At 42.6% G+C, this 26,056-nt stretch overlaps 1 protein-coding gene across 1 annotated transcript in view; it reads left to right on the top strand.

Annotated features, from left to right (window-relative positions):
- msh3 (mutS homolog 3 (E. coli)) overlaps positions 1 to 26,056 on the top strand; it is a 47,224-nt gene that overhangs the window by 14,304 nt on the left and 6,864 nt on the right. Inside the window, 9 exon segments of the mRNA XM_078251078.1 lie at positions 3,465 to 3,597; positions 4,960 to 5,147; positions 6,357 to 6,525; positions 6,763 to 6,827; positions 10,145 to 10,261; positions 10,507 to 10,614; positions 11,283 to 11,397; positions 11,706 to 11,863; positions 18,570 to 18,756. Coding sequence (XP_078107204.1) covers positions 3,465 to 3,597; positions 4,960 to 5,147; positions 6,357 to 6,525; positions 6,763 to 6,827; positions 10,145 to 10,261; positions 10,507 to 10,614; positions 11,283 to 11,397; positions 11,706 to 11,863; positions 18,570 to 18,756 — 1,240 coding nt within the window.

Here is a 26,056-nt window from a genome sequence, read left to right as displayed (position 1 = left end):
TAATTCCAACGTAGCGGCGCTCAGCCGGGGGCTTGTGAGTATCCCCACACCCGCCCGGCGCCTCACACCCTGGGCAACTCCGGAGAAGAAAAGAGTCCAACCCCTATCCAGGAGTATGGTTCCAGAACCAAGACTGTGCGTAGAGGTAAACCCCACCAGATCTAACCGGTAGCGCTCCACCTCCCGCACAAGTTCCGGCTCCTTCCCCCACAGAGAGGTGACATTCCACGTCCCCAGAGCCAGCCTCTGCTGCCCGGGTCTGGTCCGTCGAGGCCCCTGACCTTCACTGCCACCCATGAGCGCCGCTACGTTGGAGTTTAACCCGGTGGACGAGAGGGTCGCCTCCCTACGCCTGCGGGTTGTGGGGGGGAAATCTCTGACTGTTGTTTGTGCATATGCACCGAACAAGAGTTCGGAGTATTCGGCCTTCTTGGAGACCTTGAGTGGAGTCCTGCATGGGGCTCCAGTCGGGGACTCCATAGTTCTGCTGGGGGACTTCAACGCGCACGTGGGTAATGATGGAGACACATGGAGAGGCGTGATTGGGAGGAACGGCCTCGCTGATCTAAACCAGAGTGGTTGTTTGTTGTTGGACTTCTGTGCTAGTCATGGATTGTCTATAACGAACACCATGTTCGAACATAGGAATGCTCATGAGTGTACTTGGTACCAGAGCACCCTAGGCCAAAGGTCAATGATCGATTTTATAATTGTTTCATCTGATCTGAGGCCGTATGTTTTGGACACTCGGGTGAAGAGAGGGGCGGAGCTGTCAACCGATCACCATCTGGTGGTGAGTTGGGTCAGGGGGTGGGGGAAGACTCTGGACAGACCTGGTAAGCCCAAACGGGTAGTGCGGGTAAATTGGGAACGTCTGGAGGAGGCCCCTGTCCGACAGACTTTCAACTCACACCTCCGGCGGAGCTTTTCGTGCATCCCTGTGGAGGCTGGGGGCATTGAACCCGAGTGGACAATGTTCAAAGTTTCCATTGCTGAAGCTGCGGTGAGGAGCTGTGGTCTTAGGGTCTTAGGTGCCTCAAGGGGCGGTAACCCACGAACACCGTGGTGGACACCGGTGGTCAGGGAAGCCGTCCGACTGAAGAAGGAGTCTTTCCGGGATATGTTATCCCAGACGACTCCGGAGGCAGTTGCAAGGTACCGAAGGGCTGCAGCCTCTGCCGTGAAAGAGGCAAAGCAGCGTGTGTGGGAGAAGTTTGGAGAAGACATGGAGAAGGACTTTCGGTCGGCACCAAGGTACTTCTGGAAAACCGTTCGCCACCTCAGGAGGGGGAAGCGGAGAACCATCCAAGCTGTGTACAGTAAGGATGGGACGCTGTTGACCTCAACTAAGGAGGTAATAGGGCGGTGGAAGGAGCACTTTGAGGAACTCCTAAATCCGACTAATACGCCCTCTATGGTAGAGGCAGAGCTGGAGGAGGAGGGGGGATTGGCATCAAGTGGCAGACCGGGGTGGTGGTTCCCCTTTTTAAAAAGGGGGACCAGAGGGTGTGTGCCAATTACAGGGGTATCACACTTCTTAGCCTCCCCGGTAAAGTCTACTCCAAGGTGCTGGAAAGGAGGGTTCGGTCGATAGTCGAATCTCAGGTTGAAGAGGAACAATGCGGATTCCGTCCTGGTCGTGGAACAACGGACTAGATCTTTACTCTCGCAAGGATCCTGGAGGGAGCCTGGGAGTATGCCCAACCAGTCTACATGTGTTTTGTGGATCTGGAGAAGGCGTATGACCGGGTGCCCCGGGAGATACTGTGGGAGGTGCAATCTCTGTACGACCAAAAGCGAGAGCTGTGTCCGGGTTCTCGGCAGTAAGTCGGACTCGTTTCAGGTGAGAGTTGGCCTCTGCCAGGGCTGCGCTTTGTCACCAATCCTGTTTGTAGTATTTATGGACAGGATATCGAGGCGTAGTCGGGGTGGAGAGGGGTTGCAGTTCAGTGGGCTGGGGATCTCATCGCTGCTTTTTGCAGATGATGTGGTCCTGATGGCATCATCGGCCTGTGACCTTCAGCACTCACTGGATCGGTTCGCAGCCGAGTGTGAAGCGGCTGGGATGAGGATCAGCACCTCTAAATCGGAGGCCATGGTTCTCAGCAGGAAACCGATGGAGTGCCTTCTCCAGGTAGGGAATGAGTCCTTACCCCAAGTGAAGGAGTTCAAGTACCTTGGGGTCTTGTTCGCGAGTGAGGGGGACAATGGAGCGGGAGATTGGTCGGAGAATCGGCACAGCAGGTGCGGTATTACATTCAATTTATCGCACCGTTAGACGAAAAGAGAGCTGAGCCAGAAGGCAAAGCTCTCAATCTACCGGTCAGTTTTTGTTCCTACCCTCACCTATGGTCATGAAGGCTGGGTCATGACCGAAAGAACAAGATCCAGGGTACAAGCGGCCGAAATGGGTTTCCTCAGGAGGGTAGCTGGCGTCTCCCTTAGAGATAGGGTGAGAAGCTCAGTTATCCGTGAGGAGCTCGGAGTAGAGCCGCTGCTCCTTTGCGTCGAAAGGAGCCAGTTGAGGTGGTTCGGGCATCTGGTAAGGATGCCCCCTGGGCGCCTCCCTAGGGAGGTGTTCCAGGCACGTCCAGCTGGGAGGAGGCCTCGGGGGAGACCCAGGACTAGGTGGAGGGATTATATCTCTAACCTGGCCTGGGAACGCCTCGGGATCCCCCAGTCGGAGCTGGTTAATGTGGCCCGGGAAAGGGAAGTTTGGGGTCCCCTGCTGGAGCTGCTACCCCCGCGACCCTACCCCGGATAAGCGGATGAAGATGGATGGATGGATGGATGGACATTAATTCCAAGACACACACAGCAGCAGCACATGACACACACACACACACACACACACACACACACACACACACACACACACACACACACAGACAGCAGCAGTTTATGTTCACAGACTAAATTTGTATTTTTGTGTTTTTAATGGAATGCCTTTACTACATTAACACTTACTACTACGTACTTTTTCAGCTGGCCACATTGTAAAAAATACTGCTCAGGTTTTTAGCTCTTAATTTATACACACACATCTTAATACTCCAGTAATAAACATCTAATCCATCACCAGAAAGGAAACCCTAACAATACTGTAAACTACTGGAAAAAATATCACAAACATATCAACATCAACATATAGATAACACTGTTATCACTTCCTTCATAGATGGTTGGCTTTAAGTTGTTCAGGCTACTGGCAAACCTCAGCACATCACCGAATTTATGAAGATGCTAATTAGTGGCAATTAAGCAGTTATTTGCTCTAAATTCAAAACGTACAGTGCCTTTCATTTAAGTCCCATTCAGCTCTCCAAATAAGAAAATATTAGTATTTTGCTGATGACTGGGATTGAACATTTTGATTTATTTTTCTTCGTCATTTATATCTACTTTCCGAATGTCTTTCTTTCCCCTCTTACTTCCTGCTTTCCGTTTCTTTCATCAACCCACAGGTCTATCTCAGAGAGGCAGGATGCTGTGCAGGAGATCCTAGAGTCGCACTCTCTCACTTTAAATTCCATAAAATCCCTGCTGTCGCATTTGCCCGACCTGGAGAGAGGCATCTGCAGCATATACCACAAAAAGGTAAAAAGCCCTATCAAAATCCAAATCTTTTTCCCCAAGGATGATGATCTTTTGGCCATCATTTTTGTCAGTCATGATAACATTTTACTCACCATCTTAGCTGAGATCTGTGGATTTAGTGACACCGTTAAAACTGCTAGAAAAAATAGTCAAAACTACACAGATTTGACAAAGGCAGTACAAAAACAGACCTCCTTTTTCTTGCTGTTTTGCATAAAAATGAAAACCAAGACAATTTCCTCTCGCTGTTTCTCTCATCCACTTCCTCTCTCTTTTTTATGGCCTGCTTCTTGATTAACAACAGGGAGCAATCACCTCAGTGGCACTTACCTGATTGACACAATCTCATTTCCCATCGGTCCCATTTTTGAAATGTCAGAAGGCTTTATCCCACGTGTGTGTGTGTGTGTGTGTGTGTGTGTGTGTGTGTGTGTGTGGGGGGGGGCACTCTGGTCTGAGCTCATGTTCAACTTTCTGACTCCTTTTATATATTGTTAAAAGAAAACGATCAAATTTCACTGAAGTCACACACACACACACACACACACACACACACACACACACACACACACACACACACACACACACAGGGGCCTTAATTGTCATTTTGCCCATCAGTAGTTAAATGTGCCTGTGTGTAATGGCCTGTGTCTCTATGGCTCCATTGACATAATGGGAGGGAGGGCACGTTTATGCTCTGCAGTCACTGTCTGGGTTCATAAAAGAGCATCACAGGGGCTGCTGACATGGGGGACCATTAAAACTGCAGCATGTGATTAATGCCATAAACCATTGTCAGTGTGACTCACATTAACCTTTCATGGCATGGTACTATACTGTGACATCACTAATGGCAATTCAAGTCAATATCCAATCCTCAATATTGGCTCTCTTCCGAGCTATTTCCACACAGAGCATTGATTAATCATCTTGATTTCATCTGAAATGAGCACTGTTTTTATGTCTAAAGATGCAACATTGATGTTCAGGAAACCTAAAACAAAAGCAGCTATGTCTTAGATTATAGACATATTGTGTATTGTCAGCAATTACCCAAATATACACTTATTAAAATACAGTAGATCAATGGCAGCCTTTGGTCATCACCTAATTTCTCTAATCTCGCTGGTTTACATAATCCCTCAGTAACACAGAACACACACTCAAGCACATACACAAAGGAACACAGAAAAAGATTATTCGCATTTTGTTCATATTTCTGTTTTATAAATGACCATTACGTTCTGATCAATTGCAGCTTCCCTTACCCCCTAACCACCGATTGCTCAACCATTTACGCTTCATCAAAAATGATGCGTGTGTGTGTGTGTGTGTGTGTGTGTGTGTGTGTGTGTGTTCCAGTCTTCCACGCAGGAGTTTTACTTGATTAACAGCAGTCTGTCTCGCCTGGGAAATGAACTGCAGGCCTTGCTCCCAGCTATCCAGTCACAGATCAGCTCTGCGCTGCTCCGAGGCCTCTTGTTTGACACTCCTGACCTGCTGGCTCCAGCCCACAGTCACCTCAAGGTGCTCAATGAAAAGGCTGCCAAGTGAGTATCCAGCAGCATGAGAAATAGGTATAGGTAAACAGGAGGGACTGGGTATTTTGCATGAGCAGCGATGCAAAAAAAAAGTACCTAAAAATAAGAGCACAGAGATATCTCCAGAAAAACACTAAATGGCGGCCATTAGGATTAACACTTTTATTCAGTGATTTATTGTTAAAGCAGACTTCTTACTGCTATTGAACAAAGCTTATGGGTTATGATAGTCTACTACTCAGAATGTGACAGTCCGGCGATTTTATCTGAATTGTCATTATTGTTCATTACAAAAGAATGTGGTTAATGAGGCAATATTTTATCATTTAAATTGCTTTGTTGTACACTGTCTGGCAGATATGGGGATAAGGACTTTCATTATGGATCAATCTATTGATTTTTTCTTAAATTAACTGATTTATTGTTTAGTCTATAAAATGTCAGAAAATAATAAAAAAAAATGCCCACCACAATTTCTTATTAAGTCCAAACCCCAAATATTCTCTATTTGCAATGATGTAAAACAGAGAAAAGCAGCAAATCGTCACCTTTTAACACATGTATTGGAATAATACAGTTTTTTGGAAAAATTGTCTTGCTAATTAACTTGCTGTTTGATAGTACTGTATTATTATCTTATAATTAAAAGGAGGACTTGTAGATGCTTTTGTCAAGACTTTATTTTGCATGTTTTTAACATAGATCCCGGAGCTACCAGAGACCTCATTAGAATATAAACATTTAATGAGTTAGAGTACCTTCGTTTGTTAAAGATATTTCATACTTAAAATGTATAAATCTCTGTTGGAGAAATAGATGTCTCTTTAACGCTTCTACAATGGATTTCTTTCGATTTAATTGCTCTTTTCATTCAGTTTGATTGCGAAACACTGGTGTATAGTGATAAACCTGAAATAAGTCTAACAAGTTGACATCAGACATCTAATGTATTTGAATGTCCATGTTTATGTGAAAATCTTAAAAAACACACTACAGTAGCGCAAAATTAGGCCTAAAAATGTAAGCTACGATGTACTGTAGTAGGTAATGCTACATGCCTGCTGTCACTCCACTGAACAGGTAGGCTGACCAACAGCTTTATGTCTCAGAAACGGTCCTGTATAGTGTGTCTGTCCCCCTGAAAAGGCTGCATGGATGTGTACTATGATTTCTTACCAGCTTCTGTCACATTTATTATTCTTGTCTGTGTTTGTGGAGGTCGGGAAACAAGACGGAGCTATTCTCAGATCTGTCCAGCTTCCCGGTGCTGCAGGAAAGGAGGGAGCAGATCCAGACTGTCATCGACGAGATTCAAGACCACCGCCAAGAAATCCGACTGACACTGAAGGCCCCAGCACTCGACTACACAACCGTCTCTGGACAGGAGGTGGGGGTGTGTGTGTGTGTGTGTGTGTGTGTGTGTGTGTGTGTGTGTGTGTGTGTGTGTGTGAGAGAGTGAAAGACAGGTGGGAGGAGATTGATGGCCTGATTCAGGTGGAAGACTGAGTCACAGTGATGAGCTGGTGTGTGTGTGTGTCAGTTTTAATCAGGAGTGATACATTGTTTTCGTCCGTCTGCTTCCGTCTTATTTATCAAAGTCTTCCTCTTCCTCCGCTGCCCTCAGTTTCTGATTGAGGTGAAGAACTCGCTGACGTCCGCTGTTCCACCTGACTGGGTCAAAATCAACAGGTGAGCTCACAGTTGCAGCACACACACTCACACTCACTCACTCACTAACTAACTCACTCACTCACGGCAATTGAAAATTCATGTATTTGACTGCAGGTAACCATAGTAACAATTTCTTACTTTCTCTTTTGAGATTATTTTTTTTGGCATTTTCACCTTTATTTGACAGGACAGTGTTTAAATGGGGGGGAGAGAGGGGTATGACATGGAACAAAGGTCCCAAGGCCAGAATCGAACCCTGGACATTGGTGTTAAATTCAATTCAATTCAGTTTTATTTATAGTATCAAATCATAACAAGAGTTATCTCGAGACACTTTACAGATAGAGTAGGACTAGACCACACTCTATAATTTACAAAGCCCCAACAATTACAATAATTCCCTGAAGAGCAAGCATTAGCGGTAGCTATTGCGACAGTGGCGAGGAAAAACTCCTCGCCACTGTCGCAATAGCTACCTCGGACAGACCCAGACTCTTGGTAGGCGGTGTCTGACGGTGCCGGTTGGGGGTGTGATGAACAGTGGTAGTAATAGTCACAATAAAGATAATGGAACAGTGACTACAATGGTAGTAGTTAATGTCATAGTAGGGCACAGCAGGGCGTTACGGGGTGTAATGTGGCACAGCACAGCATGGGTGGACGCGACAGGACGCAGCAGGATGCAGCCGGACACTGCAGGGAATCGCAGAGCGTAGCAGGGTGTAGCAGGTCCCTAGCGACAGTTGCACCCAAGACCCAGGTCTTCGTGCCACCCTAATCCAAGGCGATATTCTGGGTGAAGAAGAAACATAAGGACTCCGGGGAGTAAACTCCCCAGAGCTAGGTTAGTAACAAGCATTTCTGGGAGAAGAATGCACATAAAAGGAACAAATTAAAAGAGAGATGAAAGAGCAGCTCATTGTGTCATAGGGAGGAAGGAAATTCCCCAGCAGTCTAGAATTATAATAGCATAACTAAGAGAGGCAGGCTAAAGAGAGGTGCCGGGTCGGGCTTGAACTCTCCCCTGCCGGAACGGGCTGTACTTCCTGCCTCCCTCTACTCTCACTATATTATTGATTATATGATGGGTAGATCTGATGACTATGAGGAGAAGCAGAGAGAAGCTGGGGTGCTGTGTCTGTAGCTATACACCCTGCCCCGCCGGTCTAGGCATACGCTGCAACTCCTCACTCCCTAACTATAAGCGTTCGTTTGGGGAGATTGTTTTTGAGGAACGTTGTCGTTTGGCCGATCCAGGCAGTGTAGGCCACCGGACCGTCTGACTACTGCATCCCTCAGAAGCTTTCGCCGCGCGGTAGCAATTCTCTTCTGTGACGACGGCTGGTCAGTCGGCGTTGAAGGGGGGCGAGCCCGGCGAACCGCATCAGCCGCTACCGATTCCGACTCCAACAAGGATAACCGGTGTCGAGCAAGAAGATGGACGTTGGCAGGCGGCTGAGTCCCATGGCGCAGTATCCTGGGAGGCCGCCGGGAGAGATGAGATCCGGAGCGACTGATTATGAGCCACGTCCCTAACTATAAGCTTTATCAAAGAGGAGGGTTTTCAGTTTATTCTTAAATGTGGTGATAAATGGCATGCTCTGTAACCTCTCGGCTACCAAGCGCTCCAGGAACAATTTCTTTTAAAGGGGTGATCATTTTTTTTATTTTATTTTATTATTCTGTGGTTAATGCGCTATGTACAGCACTTTGGTCAGTGCGAGCTGTTTTTAAATGTGTTATAAAAATAAATTACTTACTTACTATACTAGAATGTAAAACCAAGTTTACCTTGTCATAGTTGAATAACGACAGTTCGGTGGGTAAAAAGGACATACAGAGAACCTCAAAGTCCCATTGATACCTTTTTCCTATGCAAATCTCACAATTTGAAACTGACGCTGAAAACGGGCGAATCCCAACGAAGCTAATAGTTGACGTCAACTCGGTGGCTGTACCTTATTTGGCTCTGGTCTGTACCTTTGTCACGCCCCAAAATTTACGTACAGACCAGCGTAGATCTCAGACACTAGTTTAGCTGTGGGCTGCTCTGTGTACTTCCACGGGAATTACAAAGAAGAACGTTTGGAAGTTTTTCAAGGATATTGAAAATGAACCACAGTCGTAAATGCAGTGTTCCAGGCTATACAGGGAATGCTGACAGCTGCCGGTCGTGGTGCAAATAAATGCTAAATGACAAAACTTACCACTCTGAAGTAGTCATTTCCAATCTATGGGCGACTGGTTGCTCCTCTAAATCACATTCTTCCTCTGATTCAGGCTCAAAGATATATGGTTCAACACCTAATGTCTCCAGCTTAGCTCGTTTCATTCATTCATTCATTCATTCATGAGCATACCATAAAAGGAAGAAAACCCCTCGTTTCATTCTAGGGCTATTTCACAGGGTTGCATTAGGACGCATAGAACAGCACCCGGGCCATTTTCAGCCCAACCAATGTTACATACCCTATTAGGAGACCTTAAGGAACAGTGTGAAATACCCTATATAATCATTCTATCACCCCTTTAAACTATACTATTAGGTCACTGGGTGATGGAACTAATCACACATCAATATTTTTTGTAATAACAGTGGATCAACAGACTATGTGTAATATGAAAGGAGTCACTCGCAGTGCTCTGTGGAGCGTTAAGCGTCTTTTAACTCATTGTTTTGGTTTTACGGTTAACAACTCTACTCTTTTTCTTAACCTCCAGATGCATGCAGTTGCTTTCAGCCAAAACACCCAGCAGCACCAGTCAGGAGTTTGACAAAGCTCTGAGCTGATTAACATTGTGGAGCATTTAGCAGCTAAAGAGCCAGATATTTCCCTCAGGAGTTGATGGAGAGCACAACAGAGCTAAATGGAAAGTGAATATTGGACCTTCATTCGTCAGGTGGCCGGAAACCCAATATTGCTCCGTGTCTGCTGGATGTGTAAATAGGCAACTGTTTGCTAGTACGTTTTCAGCAACAACTTTATAAGTTGATAATATATCAGTGTTGTTCAGCTGCGCCCAAGTGTCCGAAAAAATCAATTAATGTTGACGATGAAAAGGCAGAATCCATTTTTTAGAAAGCAACGAGCTGCTGGCTCCCGTTCTGTCACAAAACCGCTGGGTAATTTTACATCTTTAGGCAATAATCAAATACAAAATACAGCAAAAGAGTCTATTTTTGATTTGGTCATAACCCATGGACAATTTGCTTCTTTTAAAGGCAGCTGTGGTGTCTGACAATCCCAGCACTCACTGATGTGATATGTCATATGTAACACTTTCATTCTTTGCTCTGCTCCTCCACCTCACCTCTTATTCCCTCTCCTCTATAGCACCAAGGCAGTCAGCAGGTATCACTCTCCTTTCCTGGCGGAGCGCTACAAGAAGCTGCTGCAGCTCCGAGAGCAGCTTCTGCTGGACTGCCAGAGGGAGTGGACCAATTTTCTCGAGTATGACTGACACACACACACACACACACACACACACACGCATACACACAGTTGATCATAAACTCAAATGAAAATCTGCTTAAACATGTCAGTCTCTGGTTCAGAGAGATGCCTGCACAGCTCTCAGCCTGCCAGAATTGTCTGTCTGTTTTGGTCAAGTACGCCGCCAGTGCCGTCTGCTCAGAACACAGTATGTACTTACCTTAATTTACACTTGAAATTCTCTTTCCTCTCTCTCTCTGCAGTCAGTTTGGGGAGCACTATCACACCATAAAAAGGGCTATTAGTCACCTAGCAACCATGGACTGTCTCTTTTCATTGGCTGAGGTGGCTAAACAAGGGGACTATTGCAGGTGATGTCCTCTCATGATGACTGTAAATATTGGTGAATGTGCGCATGGTTGTGTGTGTGTGAGTTTGTATTTGTGTGTCTGTTTGTGTGTGGGATATTGTGTGTGGGTGTCCTGTGTCGTGTCCTATAGTCTCAGACAGGCTGTGTGTGGGAGTGTGCACCGGGCTCAGCAGCATGCTCAGCCAAAACGCCAACATCTCTTCCACTCGCTCTCTCGCTCGCTTTCTTTCTTTCTCTCTCTCTCTCTCTCTCTCTCTCTCTCTCTCGGAAACAGCTAGCCTGGCTCTGTCCAAAGCTGTAAAGAGTAAAAACAATATGTTGTAGGTTGTAGAGGGGTTCTAGTATGTGCTGGGCTATTTCTTGGCCAGGAGCAGAAACTTCCTGGATTCTCAGCTGGTTGCCTGGCAGTCTATTTGCCAGGAAGTTACTTCGCCAGTCTTCTCATATAACTCCACAAGAAATTCAATAGGCATATTTCCCAAAATGTTGAACTATTCCTTTAAGAAAAGCAGGAATCCACAGCAGCAACGCCGAGTGAGTGAATGGAGCAACAGGGAGATGCAGGGAAAGTGTGTGTGTGCGCGTGTGTGTGTGTGTGTGTGTGTGTTTCTATTTAATTGGGTGTGTACTGTATGTGCCTGACTTACTGAGTGTGTTCTCTGGTTTCAGGCCAGAGGTGTGTGTAGGTCAGCGTCAGATTATGATCAGGGACGGCAGACACCCCGCCATCGATGTACTGATGGGTGAGCACAACCAGTATGTGCCCAACCTCACTGAACTACAGGTACACACACACACACACAAAGACGTTTGTTTGCTCACTAACCCATTGAGGCAGTTCTGAAACAAGACACAGACACACTTGATGCATACTCATACAGACTTGCATGGCACCACACACACTTCATGCTCAGTGCTGGAGTGGGTGTAGGTTAATTTTGCAACAGAAGCACAAGCCAATAGGAAGAGCAGCCAAGCTTTCAATCCACCCACCTCCTCAGCTGTGCAGGACAGCATGCAAATGTCTTATTCTGTCTCTCTCTTCGCCTTCTGTCTATGTCACTGTTACTCTCCTCTCCTCCCCTCCTACAGGGTGATGGCAGGAGAACTATGATAATCACTGGTCCTAATATGGGGGGTAAGAGCTCCTACATCCGCCAGGTGGCTCTGATCTGTGTTATGGCTCAGATGGGCTCCTACGTCCCAGCCTCTGAGGCCCGCCTGGGCATGCTGGACGGCATTTATACCAGGTATGAACACAAGCACATTGAAATCTACCTGTCTGATCCTTACGATTTTGGAAATGATAACACACGTTATGAGATGTAACTTGATGCTTCAAGGTTTCAAGGCTTCATCTTTTTCCTCATTCAAACCTGTACTGTGGCATCAAATTAAAAAAATCCATCAGGTAAAAATAATGGTAAACATCCAGTATAATAAGATTCCCATTGGTGCAACAGCAGTTGAGGCTTGCTGTGAATTTGAAATACTAGATATAACCTGGTAAAGAGATATTGGATATAACATATTTGTTTTATAAGTATTACAAATTAAAAATGCAAATGTATTTGTGGTCATATTTTGATCTTATTCTTATTATTCTTTATTTATTATTATTAGTATTATTATTAATAATAATAATAATTCATAAACTCATTGAACTCATATTTATTACTATTATCAAACTTATTTTTTTAAATATAATTTAAAGAGGGCGGAGGGAGCAGAGGTGAACATCATGATGATGAAGTCATGATGGATAGGACATATTATAAATGGTTTTCATGCTTCCTTACACTTACACAATCTTGTATACTACTTTAATAAAGATACTTTGGAAAATAATTCCACTAGGCTTTCATTCTGCTTTGCATTAAATACAAACATTTAAGAAAATTCAACAGCAAAATCTCCATCTAAAAAGGTGTGCTCTGGATAATCCACAGAACACATGAGTCAACAGTTTTTATTGAGGAGTAGTCTAAATGGAAAACTGTTGAAAGCTGCAAGAGTTAACTGAGAACGGTTTTATTCTTTATAATTTGGGTGAAAAGGACACCTTACTCTGAATCCTCTAACTTGTGTTTTGGCTTAATGAAGCAGTGTGGATTATACAGAAACACAAGATGGATAAAAGCAATCATTTGATGCAGCTGCACAGAAAAAATGAACACAGCTCGCTTGATGACACAAACATGAAGATGCTTATTTTCCTGGCAAGCATATTAAAGATTAGACACCCATAAACAATGACACATTCACACTTTAAAACAGGTTCACAAATTAAATGAATGCATACAATTAATACATACAAATACTTATCTATACCTAGCCCATAATGTAAAAGTGATGCAGCAAGCTAGTGTTTCTCTCTTTTTAGTGATGGATAGACACACAAACACACTCAAGAAGTTATATCTGAGTGACTTCTAGCTTTGTCTCTGTGACAGGAAGACGAGGATAGTGACCATGACAACACTGAAGGAGCGCAACACACTTTCACCTCTCCAAATTACACCTTATTAGTGCAATTAAACAAAAGAACACAGGTAGAGACAACCTTAGGACAAAAAAAAAAAAAAAAGAATCTCACTGCTCCCCCCCCCCTCCCCCCAAACACCTCTTTCCTCTTGTCACCTTCGTCGTCTATAACATGGTTATTTCTAGGGCTGACACTCACACTAATCCTATTGTGTTTCTTTTGCACACAAAAAAAAGAAAAAAAAAAGATGAACAAGAGTTGTTTGACAAGGCCGGCTCTATTGTTCTGTCATGGTTCTGTGCGATGCAACTCTCTGTATCGTAGGAACCCTCAGACAATAAGACTTTGTTGTAGAAGATCTTTTTGTTCCCGCTGATGATTATCTCATTATGATGAGTGGAGCAGTAAGCTCTGCATGTAGTTTCCAGGCCAATATACTCTATGGTTTCTGCTATTCTGCCTCTATGTGATTAGACCTAATGGCTTGCAGATGTGTGTAATTGTCTTTTTTGTGGGCTTAAGCATGTTCTTATGTATTAACCCAGTGGAGGGAGGGAGATAGAGAGAGAGAGAGAGAGATCTGATTTATATCCTTGAGAGAAACCATTGGCAGTTTTAGACTTCATATTAGTGTAATGAGGTGATTTTGGCTGGTCCTAAGGGTCTACTTTACGATCAGGATTTAAGTTTAGGGTTATTAGAATGTTGGGTTGGGTGGACAGAAGTCAGGGACTGATCATAAAACTTTGAGATTTATAATTGTAGACAGTACAGATCATATATTTTGTCATCCTGTAAACTGAAAACTAAAGATTTAAACTAAACCAAAATAATAAAAAACATTTCATTTTGCAAATTATTTGGATTTATGAATAAAATAAAATAAAATAAATTAATTATTAAATTAAATTTCACTGTTTACTTTTAATAAAAAGGCTGTACATCTGATTTAAAAAAAGTAAATACTACCAAAATCTTTTGAAATACAGTCAGCAAAACACCGTAGTTTAACATTTTTCTTTACTAAATCTGAAGGAAATAATCAGATGATGACAAGGATGTTTTTCTTCACTTTCTATTATCTCAAACAATTTCTAAGTTGTCCTCATCACAAACATGATTCATTTTCTTTTTAAATTAACATAATTGATGTCTTCTTCTATCAGGAAATTGCATCTTTTATGAGCATGGGGACATCATTTCTGAGTGGAAATCATTTGCTCTGCATTGTTAGGGTGTTTTATGCCATTACTGAGTTGATAGAGATTACAGGAAATGAGGGGAGAGAGAGCTGTGGAGTGACATGCAGGACACATCCCCAGCTGGATTCGAACTGAGGATGTGCGGATATAAAGTCCTACGTCACCAGGGAGCCCCAACTGAATCTTAAAAAAATCTAAATTTAGCACAAAAAGTATGTATAATTTGTGTTTGGTAGATTATTTCTCTGTGGTAACAATGCTTTTTGGCAATAAATCTTATACCGTTTGAAAGCCTGTTTAGTTCCCTTTCAAATGGTACCCCATTTGTAAGGAACATGCATTTGTGGGATGAGCAGCAGTGCTGAGTATGTGGGTTGCGCCCATGAAAGATTTGCCAAATCTTCTCTGCCAATACCAAAAAGAATTAGAAAGTAATAAGTGTCAGGTTTAGGTCAGGGTAGTAGTGCAGCGTCAGCTCAGAGAATGAGTGTACTTAAGTCATTGAAGGTCTACAAAAGTAAAGCAATACAGTATCGTGTGTGTGCCTTTGTTGTTGAGTCGGGTCTCTGAGCACGGTTAGAGGTTAACATGCTCTTTCTCTCTGAAAAAAGTACAACTAAAAGAGCTAATTAATGTCCACAGAGAAAACGCACCCACACAGTATCTGCTGTCCTCTCCTCACCTCCTCTTTTACCTCTATCATTCCATCTGTTTCTAATTGGACTGCTTGGCCTCTCTCTATCACTGAGATCCTGAGAAGCATTTGTTTTGATAATAAGCGTTCAATCAATTCACACTGCTGTGTCAAGCGTAACAGACACAGCGGTGGGAATTGCTTCATCTTGTGAGTGTGAGAAGTGTGTTTATGAGCGAGAGGGGAGAGAGACATGGAGTGAGAGCTTACAAGTGGAATAAGCAGACTCTGTGGGTTGGGGGTAATGAGACGGTGCGTAGCTGTCTAATGGGATATTCTGTCTGAACTGATCCAGATGATTGATTATCAATGAGGATAAAGTGAATAATCTAGGGATTGGTTTAAAGCAGCATGCCACCTCACAGTCATCGTTTTATTTATTTTCCTCCCCACGCGTGTGTGTGTGTGTGTGTGTGTGTGTGTGTGTGACTTTAGCAGAGTAAGCCAGCTGTCTGGTGTGTGTGTTTGTGTTTCCTGGCTGCTGACAGATGTGTATGTGCAGGTATGCAACTGCTGTGTGTGTGTGTGTGTGTGTGTGTTTTATTGTTGGTATTGAGTCCTGAAGGTTATAGATGGTTATAGAGCACATTCTTTCATCCCTTCATGGTTGTTATGGAAACAGCAAAAGGAAGCAGAATGTAAAACCATGTTCTGAAAAGGACCTTTAATCGACCATGGAGTCCTTGCAGGGATTATAGCGTGTTTTACTAAAGTCTTTCACAAGCTCCCCTCCCCTCAGAAAATGCAGTGACATTTTTTTCTTTTATTTTTCTGTTTCCCAGAAATGTTAATATCCAGAAATACCTCACAATCGATGGTGAGTGTTTTGGTGCCAACGTGTCTCTGTGTAACAGTGTGTAGCCATCACCTTGGTGGGTGTTGTACAGCGATGTGAAACATGTTGAGCATGTGGAAAAATGTTGCATCGTAAATCGACTCATTCGTTCCTCAGGGTTTTATAGTGCTGCAGTGTCAGAGTGCCTATGCCATTCTTGTAGGCAGCAAGCATGGCAGGTTAGGTCTTTAGTGTTCTGTAGGACTGTGTGGAGTTAACACTGCAGAAATAAACTAGAAGGACAAATCTAAATGATTGACAAATGCCTTGTGTTATGTGCTTACTTTGATCTTCCTGCTGTACTGATCTAGATAAGAAGATGGGTTCTTGTGTAGCTTTCTTCTTTATTTGGATTTCCATTTAACAAAGTGGGCATTAGTCCTCTGTCTTCATCCTCTGTCCACATGAAACAATAATAAAAATAAAAAACTGCAATTTAAAATCATACAGCATCAATGGACCAACAAAGGCAAAACAAACCAAACAAAAATAAGGTTACTAATTTTACAAATCAAATGAAAGCCTCAGTAAACAAACAAAAAAACTGCCAATAAAACAGAAAAAATAATCATCAAAAATCCAGATTTGAAGGCTGAACAACGCAAAGAGGGATGAGAAGCCTTCATTTTTTGTCTTTAAGCTTTATAGGACATCAATTTTAAACTCAAAGCCAAGACTAAACTCCATTCCTGTCTCCTCAAAGTGAAAATAGATTTTTGCAGATTTTGTCATGTTTGTAATAGTGTTTGGCATTGAGGTAGGGCTTGGATTTTGGTTTTCTGCCATAAAAAAACAAGCAGTTTTGATTGATTAGAGTAGAGTGAGTGATTTCATAATGTATTAATACAAGAAAACAACTGGGCATTCTGAAAGCAACAAGGGAGCCACAAGTGTCAGAAAATGTTTTTTCAGAATTTTCAGAATCAGTTTATTTGTCGGGAAAGGAGGGACTCAATGCAGAGCAGCAGTACACCCAGCTGGTGGATTGTGTCTGTGTTTTTCCTGTACATCCGTTCATCAGTGTACAGACAGGGTGTCTTCATCTGATTCTGTATGTCCTTCCTGCCACGCAGTATAGCTCTGATAATGTCGTAATTTACCCTGAGTCTTGGCATACATGCACACACACTATAAATTGGCTAATGAAATGCAGCAGCATGTCTGCCACACCCCTCTCCTATGTTGCGTGTGGTGTAACCATGGTAATTTATGTGCTGGAGGTACTGATTGTAGTACTGATACTATTATTGTCCTCTGCCCTATGTTAGTATGTCAGTCATGTTGAGATAATCAGTCCCTCCAGAAAAACGCGATTATGTGTTTGCATAATCAGCCAAAGTCCGCATATTTATGCGGGGGCCGCATTTTTTCAAATACGCTGCACTTTCGCCGCATAAATTGCAGATTTCCGCGCAAAATATGCGGGGCTTGCATGATTTCATAATCCTCACATTTTCGTTGCAAAAAAAGTCACATATCTTAGCAGGAAGTTGAAAAATGTTGCGTTTACTTCACACAAGAGCAGCCATTTTCCCCTGTTGCCATGGGAACGTTATGAAGTGACGTACTTACGTGACGTGAACATCATCGAAAAGCTGCAAACCCCGCGATGAAGCCATGATGAAACCGCAGTTTTTGCAAGTTCCCGCAATTTCATCGCATAAAATTGCATAAATATCCCGCATATTCCATCGCATTTTTTAAGAAAACGTGCCGCATAATCAAGGATTTTTGCCCGCAACAATCACAAAAAAACTCGCATTTTTCTGGAAGGACTGGATAATTATAGTACAAAGGATAATTTGTCATAGTAATGTTGCCTTGCTACCGGAACTACGTAGGTGGCAGTATAGTTGTAGTTCCGTATTTTGTACATGTTGCTGATGTTGTGATTGCTCGCTGGCTCTGGTGTGGACTCGGAAAGTTCTTCTGCACTGGGGTTAGAGTGTTCTACAACAAATATTACCATCCTCCACAGTAAAGGAAGATAAACGTTATACTCTTGTCCCAAGTAATCCTTCTTCCTGCACGTATGCTGTATATCCGAATATCCCTCGGTAGCTGAAGCTAACAGTATTAAAGGTCCCGTATTATCATTTTCAGTTTTATACATTATATATTTATACATTTTTACATTCTTTAATAAAAACATGTTATTGTTCCGTACGGTCTTTATGAAAATACTTGTAATTACCCTCTGTCTGAAACTCTCTATTTTAGCGCCTGTCTTTTAAAAAAAAGCCCAGTCTGCTCTGAATGGTCAGCATTTCCGGGTCTTTCGCATGTGCGCTCTTGGAGTCTCTGCACCGTCATTGCAGCCGGGGCATGACTGTAACAACACTGTAGAGTCAATATATACAGTATAGTTGTGACATCACAACCTTACAGAAGTCCTGACGGCTCGTTTTAAAGGCACAGTTTCTGAATACGGGCTGTGTGCATTTCTCTGTGGAGTGAGCGTTTATTTATACCACCTCAACCAGCTTTATAATAAAAAAAAAAAAGACATGGAAATCTCACTTTTACAATATGGGACCTTTTAAGGAGCTCAGAAATAGATCAAAAAATGAAAGAACTTGAATATTTTATTTCTTAAAAGAGTCAGACTTTCAAACTAACCCTGAAAACAGTCACCATCTCAAAAACTAAAAGTATTATGCAATCCTATCTCAGCATAACTCTCTCACTCTTTTACTTTTGACCTCTGACCTCATTTTTTCTTTGTCTGATTGGTCATCAGGATGGGGGCTACAGACAACATCTACAAAGGGCGTAGTACGTTCATGGAAGAGCTGACTGAAGCCTCTGAGATAATTTTCCGCGCAACCGAACGTTCATTGGTCATCCTTGATGAACTGGGACGGGGCACAAGCACCCATGATGGGATTGCCATCGCCCATGCCACCCTGGAGTACTTCATCAGAGATGTAAGTGTGTGTCTGTGTGAATGGACAGATTGGAATATTAAAAGAGGAAATAAAAAGAGATGAGAAATGAGAGGCAAAGCACTGATGGGACATTTTGGTAACAGTGTGACTGCTGAAATACAAAATAATGTGACATACACCCTGTTGTCAAACACATATTCTTGTTGCTAAATCCACCAGCATTGTTGGATATTAAGGCCAGCCCAATTAACCATCAAGCTAATGACATAAAGAGGTATGTGTATATGCAAGTCTGAATGTATGTGCTTGTTGTTGCTCTGCAGACTGCAGTGATTGTTTGTGTTGAAGAGAGAGACGAGGTTCCAGAGAGGCCACAGAAGCTTGATCTATAATGTTGATATGCTGATATTGATATGCTATAGAGAGCAAGCTGCAATGGAAAAGGAGAGAGAGAGAGAGAGAGAGAGAGAGAGAGTGTGTGTGTGTGTGTGTGTGTGTGTGTGATCCCTAGGTACCTAGTTGTTCAAGGGATGTGTGTTGTACTGCAGCATGTCTCATTTACTTCTCATGAAACACCCACATAACCAAGGCTGATGACAGCTTGTCCAATGTTCACTTTTGCACTGTCAAGGGATCAAATGTGTCCGTAGGCGTCTTTGTCATTTCTTAATGATATGTTTCCTGCTAATTTTTGTCAGCTTTCGTTAAAATGATGTGTACGGAAAGCATAAAAGTCCAACTTTAGCCAGCAATCGAGACCAAAGGGAAGAGAGGAACTGGTGCAGAGGTCTGCTAAAGAGTGGGTTGCACAATGATTTTTATGTCCGTCATTGCAGAACAGATGAGGGAACGAGGAGGGGGGTGTTTGTGTCAGTGTTAGTAAGGGGGGGTTATCAATACCGACATTGGCAAGTCATTCGTTGTTCCCTTGTGGAAAACCCACAGCACTTGTTTGTACCAATTTGTGTTGAACACACATTCAATACTATAAGCGCAGAAGACATTACTACAGTTTGGCATGGACTGCGTGCTTGAATTTGTGGCATCACTTAGGACACACAGCTGTTCCATTTTCTCTGGGGCTGTAGTCTCTCTCATCCCGCCAGTCTTTTAGCGGCAGGGAATAAGGCAGATGAACCGGGGTGCGCTAGCTAACTAACTTAGTTTGTTGACTACCCATACAGCTAACGTTACATGGCAAATCACATCATCATCATACTAAAATAACTTTATAAGTGGGTTAAACATATAGTTGTAATCTTCATAACGGTACTGTACGGTTTAGCCACCAAGCATTAGCATGAGGCACTTGTCAACGTAGTGAGCTGGATTGATATTGAAATATCATATCAATAAATAAGGTCTCTATTACACACACACACACACACACACACACACACACACACACACACACACAAAAAAGACAAAACCTACAAGAAACACTCAATTTAGCTCGAGCGGTACAGATGTTTTGTCTTAACAGTTGGGTGGTGTGTGTGTGTGTGGTATTAGTGCCCTTCAGGCTGTAGCTTCTCTGGGGATAATTTGAGGAACTTTGTTTCTAGCTTTCATGGATAACACACCACCAGCTGTTTAGCTGACACTCAATGAACTACACAAACCACTGATTCAGGGTGCACCTCCCACTTCAGTCCACAGTGACAGATACCATTGATGTGTTACATGAGTCTGACCATGAAAGCATACTGCTGCCATCTGGGTAATCAGAGCTAAAAAGTTGTTTATTTTCTGTTTTCCACTGCCTTAGTCAAAAAGCTCCAAATTGCCCTGAGTTACCCCTGCTCAAATATAGATGAATAAACATTTATCTTTGCAAAACTCCTTCCAGTTTTTATGTTTTGCCAGTTCCACATTAATCTTTGGAGAGAATCCTGGGGTTATGTAACATTGCTGGAAAACGGAGAATGAAAATGTGTAAGTATCAGCTAATGCAGCTGGCAGCTGCTGTTCACAGGAGGAAGGAGCTCTCTAACTACCTGTTTTATAACAGCATTGATTTGTTAGAAAAGCCTTGCTATTAAAGGAAAGACAAAATAAGGTAGGTATTATATGGAAAGGCCTCCTCAGTACAGGCAGACCTGCAGAGTCTTTCATGCTCACTCCTCTTCCTCCTACTCATCCTCCTCCTCCTCTGCCCTGTCCTCCTCTTCCTCCTCCTCACCAGACTCAACTGTTCACGTCAAAAGTCAGACTACTCCTCATTTGACTCAGTTGTTATAGTAACACACCTTTCCCTGTACCCTAGCACTCACCTGAGAGGTCTTTTAAGAATGTAGATGGGTTTCATAACACCACTCAATAAAAGAGACAGCCTTGACGCATGAAGAGAAAAAAAAATGGAAAAGCAGAGGAGAGTATCACTAAAACTAGGAGTCACTTCTGATGGAAGTTTCTGGCTTTTTTAGTGAAATCACGACCAGCACATGGTTGGTTCCGTCAATGTTTATCCAATTTAATTATTTTCTAGTTGTGATGTGTACCTCCATACTGTCCACTTCTTTAGCCATTACTCTTAGCTTCACTTGGACTCTCGCTTTTATTCACGCCAACAGCAGGTGAGATTCACATTAATCTCATCACTACACATCAGTCTCCACTCGTACCGTGACTCAGACTTGCAAGTGACTGCACTAACTGTGTAAACCAGGCAGAATCAGGCCTAGCTTTACACTTGGACTCACAGGGGAACTAGAACTCACTAACACTTACTTTTGGATGCATAATGAGTACATTTTCAGTAGAATGTATCACTCCATGTGGGCGTAAATGGTCCGATGTGCTCAAGCTTATGCACAAAGCTCCTACGAAGACCCACTGCTCCACTGCACTCTGCACTGCTCAGTCTCTGCATTGCACTCGTATTCAGCACATGGGGAAGATGCTTGTCAGTTTTTCTCTTAACTCATTGGGATTGCATACCTTTGTCCTTTTTTAGCTATGCAAGTTTGAGTGTAAGAATTTTGTTGGAAGCATTGCATGCCATACATTGTTTATAGCAGTGGTTCCTAATGTGGGTGGGGACCCCAGAAAGAGATCTCAGGATACATATCGGAAGGATTGCAAGACAATGCAAGAAATACGTTTTCTGTCATTTTCTGTTCATTATCCAATTGTTCATTTATCTGCATTATGTGGCAACATTATTACAGTGGTCATTCTCATATACATTTTATTCTTGATTTTTTTTTTTCAGACTGATCTCAAGAAGTGGCGTATGTATGACACGCCAATTCGTATGCCATTTTGGCGTGTTATCAAGACGCATAATCGCTTTTTAGCGTGTTTATCAACGCCGTTTGGCCTCCATTGACTTACATTACCTTGCGATTGCGCGTCAATTTACGCGAGATTGGTTGGGGTGGTGGAAGGGGCAACCATAGGACTTTCACCCAGGAGACCAGGGATCGTGTCCCGCGTGTCACATTTCCTAATCCCAATCGTCGCTTTCTTCTTTTCCTAAACCCAATCCCGTTCGCTGTATACGGCGTAGACATACAAGCGGATAGCTCAAAATGCATACAGATAACACGCCACTTGGCTTTAGAAAAGTGGCGTGTATGTTTACGCGAAGTCATGATATCACATTGTGTTTTTTGACTGCAATTATTGGTAAGTTAAACTATTCTTATGTGATATGTGCATCAAAGTCAACTTTAAGGTATTGCGAACCCCAATTGATAGGGATATGTTTAGGACTAAAACTAATAATAATTTTCATTATCAATTAATCGGTTTATTATTTTTAAGATTGATAGATTCTTTTGTCTAAAACACTGTCAAATAGTGAAAAATGGCCATCATAATTTCCCAGTCCAACATGATGTCTTCAAATTGCTTATTCTGTCCAACCAACAGTTTATAACCTAGATATGTTGCATTTAAAAAGATTTTAAAAGATTTTAAAAGATTATCAGAATTAATGAATTATTTTCAATCAACTAATGGATTACTGTAATCAACTAAATGTTTCAGCCCTTGATTTGTGATTCTGGTATGGATTTTGGTAACACTGTAATTCTTTGTAGTGTTTGAACTGTAATTTCAGTCATCAGTTTACAGTAAATGTGTCAGATTTAAATAAATTACACTACATAGTTGTCCAAATATCTTTTGCTTTTTGTTTTGTTTTAATTTAATTAATTTTCCCCATCACCCCTACTGGTCAGAAAAAAGCACAAATACTGCACCAAGACCAACAGCTTTTTTTGGGGGTGACATAAATGGACAAGTTATATTTGTCTCTAAAAAGCCTGTGTATAATTTTTTCCTTTGGTCCACACCAAATGAACCGAACTACAGGTGTGAAAGCACCCTAAGGCACAGGTCTATGTCACCATCGTGAACATTCTGTCCATACTATTGCACCCTGGATGTTGCAAACGAGACAAACGCCGTTGTACCAAATATTACCATTTGAAATAAAAGAGCCAATATGGCCTAAAGCAGACCTGCCAACATGTACGCATTTTTCGTACGCGGCACGCATTTTGACCCTTAAGTACGCTTGTACGATTCGCTGCTCTCTAGGTACGCATTTTGTTGCATCTTTCATTTCGCCGGTTTCAGTTTCTATGCAATCTACATCTATGACGTTGATTCTGCTGCTGAGCCACAGCGTATAAGCAAGGGGGAAAGCTTCGCTTCAGAGCTCGAACCTCCTATGGCGCATTTTGATGCTACAAAGCGATCACCCAACGTTAGCATTCTATTGACTGCCATTCATTTTGACGTCACTTTGACGGCAAATAACTTTACATTTGAAGCGTTTAAAGACTTTATTTGTCCATTGTTTATTTCTAAAGAAACACGACAATGTATAAAAGGCTCCATTACCTTGTACCTCACGTTATGGCTCCGTAGTAGACGTTTTTGTAAAAATAGGCTAACGATTGTGTCATAACCACGCAACTTACTGTCGCATAGTAGAGGAATTACCATATAGTACAGGAAAAGCTTGCAGGCAGTTTCGACTTACATTAGCTGTTTACGTATAGTTACTAATGTTAACTAGCATTTTAGTTAGCAATAATTAGCCTGTGTCCATGTTATCTCCTTACATAGACCTACGCTCTCCGTCTCTGCAAGATTGGGAATGATTGAGATTTCTCTTGGCACAGCTACCAGAAGACTTACAACTTTCAGACAGGTTGCTCACATCACATTTACGTTGTCTCTCTCAGTTCGAGGCTGCGCAGTAACGCTCAGCGCTCACCGGAAAAGTGCTTCTAATGGCCTTCACTGGTCTCCATCCAGAGCAACGGGATCTGTTGGTCCATTCTTATATACTGTCTATGCGTGTAAGTGGAGTGAAAAGCTTTCGGCCAATCAGAGTGCTGCATTTTAACCCTCCGCCCACCTGCCCGTCCTAGCCTCCACATGTCCAGGCTACCTCATCACGCGTTCTGCACCGTGTGCAAGACAGATATCGATATCATTCACGAAGGGGCAACAGGTAACGAACACAGTCCCACACGCAAATACTGAGTTGGGTATGGCTGCAGCCTGCAGACCTCCTGTCTCATGCCTCCCATGCTCACTAACTTATCTGTGACTTAATTTAGAAAATAATTCACGATTCTGAACATCTGAATTTACCGTTGTATTCTGAACATCTGAATTTACCGTTGGACGTGCCCAGGCATGAGACGGGAGCAGCATGAAACAGGAGGTCTCCAGGCTACAAGCCATGCACTCTTGCAAATACTCCCCACCCACCCCCCGAAACATAATGATATTAAAAATAAAAGGATGATAAGAAAAACATGTTCATAGTGTCAATAGGCTAGCCTATCACACCCGCCATCCTTCCCATTAGTTGGCCAGTTAGAAAAGTGGTGGAATGGCTAGAAAACTAGGTTTTAGACAGGCCAGGTGCTGATTAACGTAAGATAAAGGTAACAGTTAGGCTATTTTTTAGCCTAATTGAATTTATGAGCATAAATAATGACCTTGACATTATAACTGGGAGTCCAGCTGGGACGAGCTCAGTTAATGATATATAGCATACAATAGGGCTATTTGCTATATTTTACTGACATAAACGCATACTGCGTGCGTGCGTGTGTAACGTAATTCATAATATTTGTAACAATATGCAGGAATATCAACTAGCCTGTCATAATCTCCCCCCTCTCCACCTACATTTTCAGATTGCACACACCATGTTTATATTATGTATTATGGTGTTAGGTATCTCATAGGTTTCTCACTAGTGGGTGGGCAACAGTGGAGCGTACATTGGCGGTGGGCTGTTGGGTGCGCGCGCACGGGGGTTGGGGGTTGTACTCATAACATTTCTTCAAGGTTGGCAGGTCTGCTAAAGGAACTGAAACCTGTCACTGATACTGACTCGAATAAAATAGACAACAAGATTGACTCGCAGCCAAAGTCAAAGAGGTCAGTGACACACATGTACGCATCATTTACACCAGGGGCCTGTTGCACAAAAGTAGAACGAAGAAATCTAGGATAACTGAAAAAGCGCAGCTTGACTTAGTGTGGTTCGGTCATCGCGGCTTAATCGGTTGCACGTTTGCCGAGCCAGGATGAGAAGGTGAAGCTATGTCAAGCCAGGTGTAGATAGCTGGGATAAGTGCACGTCCACGACTTTCTTAAATAGACCACGGTATCGATCACAGATTTACTGATGCAGAAATGGAGAAGACGCGTGCGCATATGTTTAACCCGCTGAGCAGCAGCTGTTAATGGAAAATTACGAGGAGGTGAAACATATAATATGCAAAAAGGGAAATACGGCTGTTGTTCTCAGACGGAGAGAAAAAGTCCAACAGACAAAACAATGCGTAAGGATTTAAAAAGATCTACTTAGGGCCTACTAGTCACTCCACATTTTTACAAAGTTTTAATTGCTTTTAATATGCTTGTTTTGTGTTGGTTTTATTGCTGTATCTGTTTTTATGTGCTAAATGTGCTGGTTTTACGTTAAAGTGTCTTTGAGTAGCCTGTAAAGCACTATATAAATAAAATGTTTTATTATTTAGCCTACTTTGCCTTAAAAGTGAGCAGAGGGAATTCATGTTCCTCGGGCAATTTACCCTAAGGACTAGGCTTAATTTCAAACCCTTATTCATAATGAGAGAATATGTTTTACAACCATATCCACAAATCTCTATAAGCTATAATTCTAAATATCTTTCTACAATTAATGTTCATACAGAACAAATATGACAAAAACTAGAAAAAGAAGTAAGTGACTTGTAAGCATATCTGTAAAACAATATAGCCCTTATTCATGTTTTTTCTCACTCCCAGATGCGTGACAGCACCAAAATAAAAAGATTAAGAAGCTTTGTGGCAT

The sequence above is a fragment of the Sander vitreus genome, chromosome 5 (genome assembly GCF_031162955.1).
Source record: "Sander vitreus isolate 19-12246 chromosome 5, sanVit1, whole genome shotgun sequence".
Taxonomy (NCBI): domain Eukaryota; kingdom Metazoa; phylum Chordata; class Actinopteri; order Perciformes; family Percidae; genus Sander; species Sander vitreus.
Note: the sequence above shows the minus strand (reverse complement) of the source record. Positions and strands in the feature narration are given on the sequence as shown.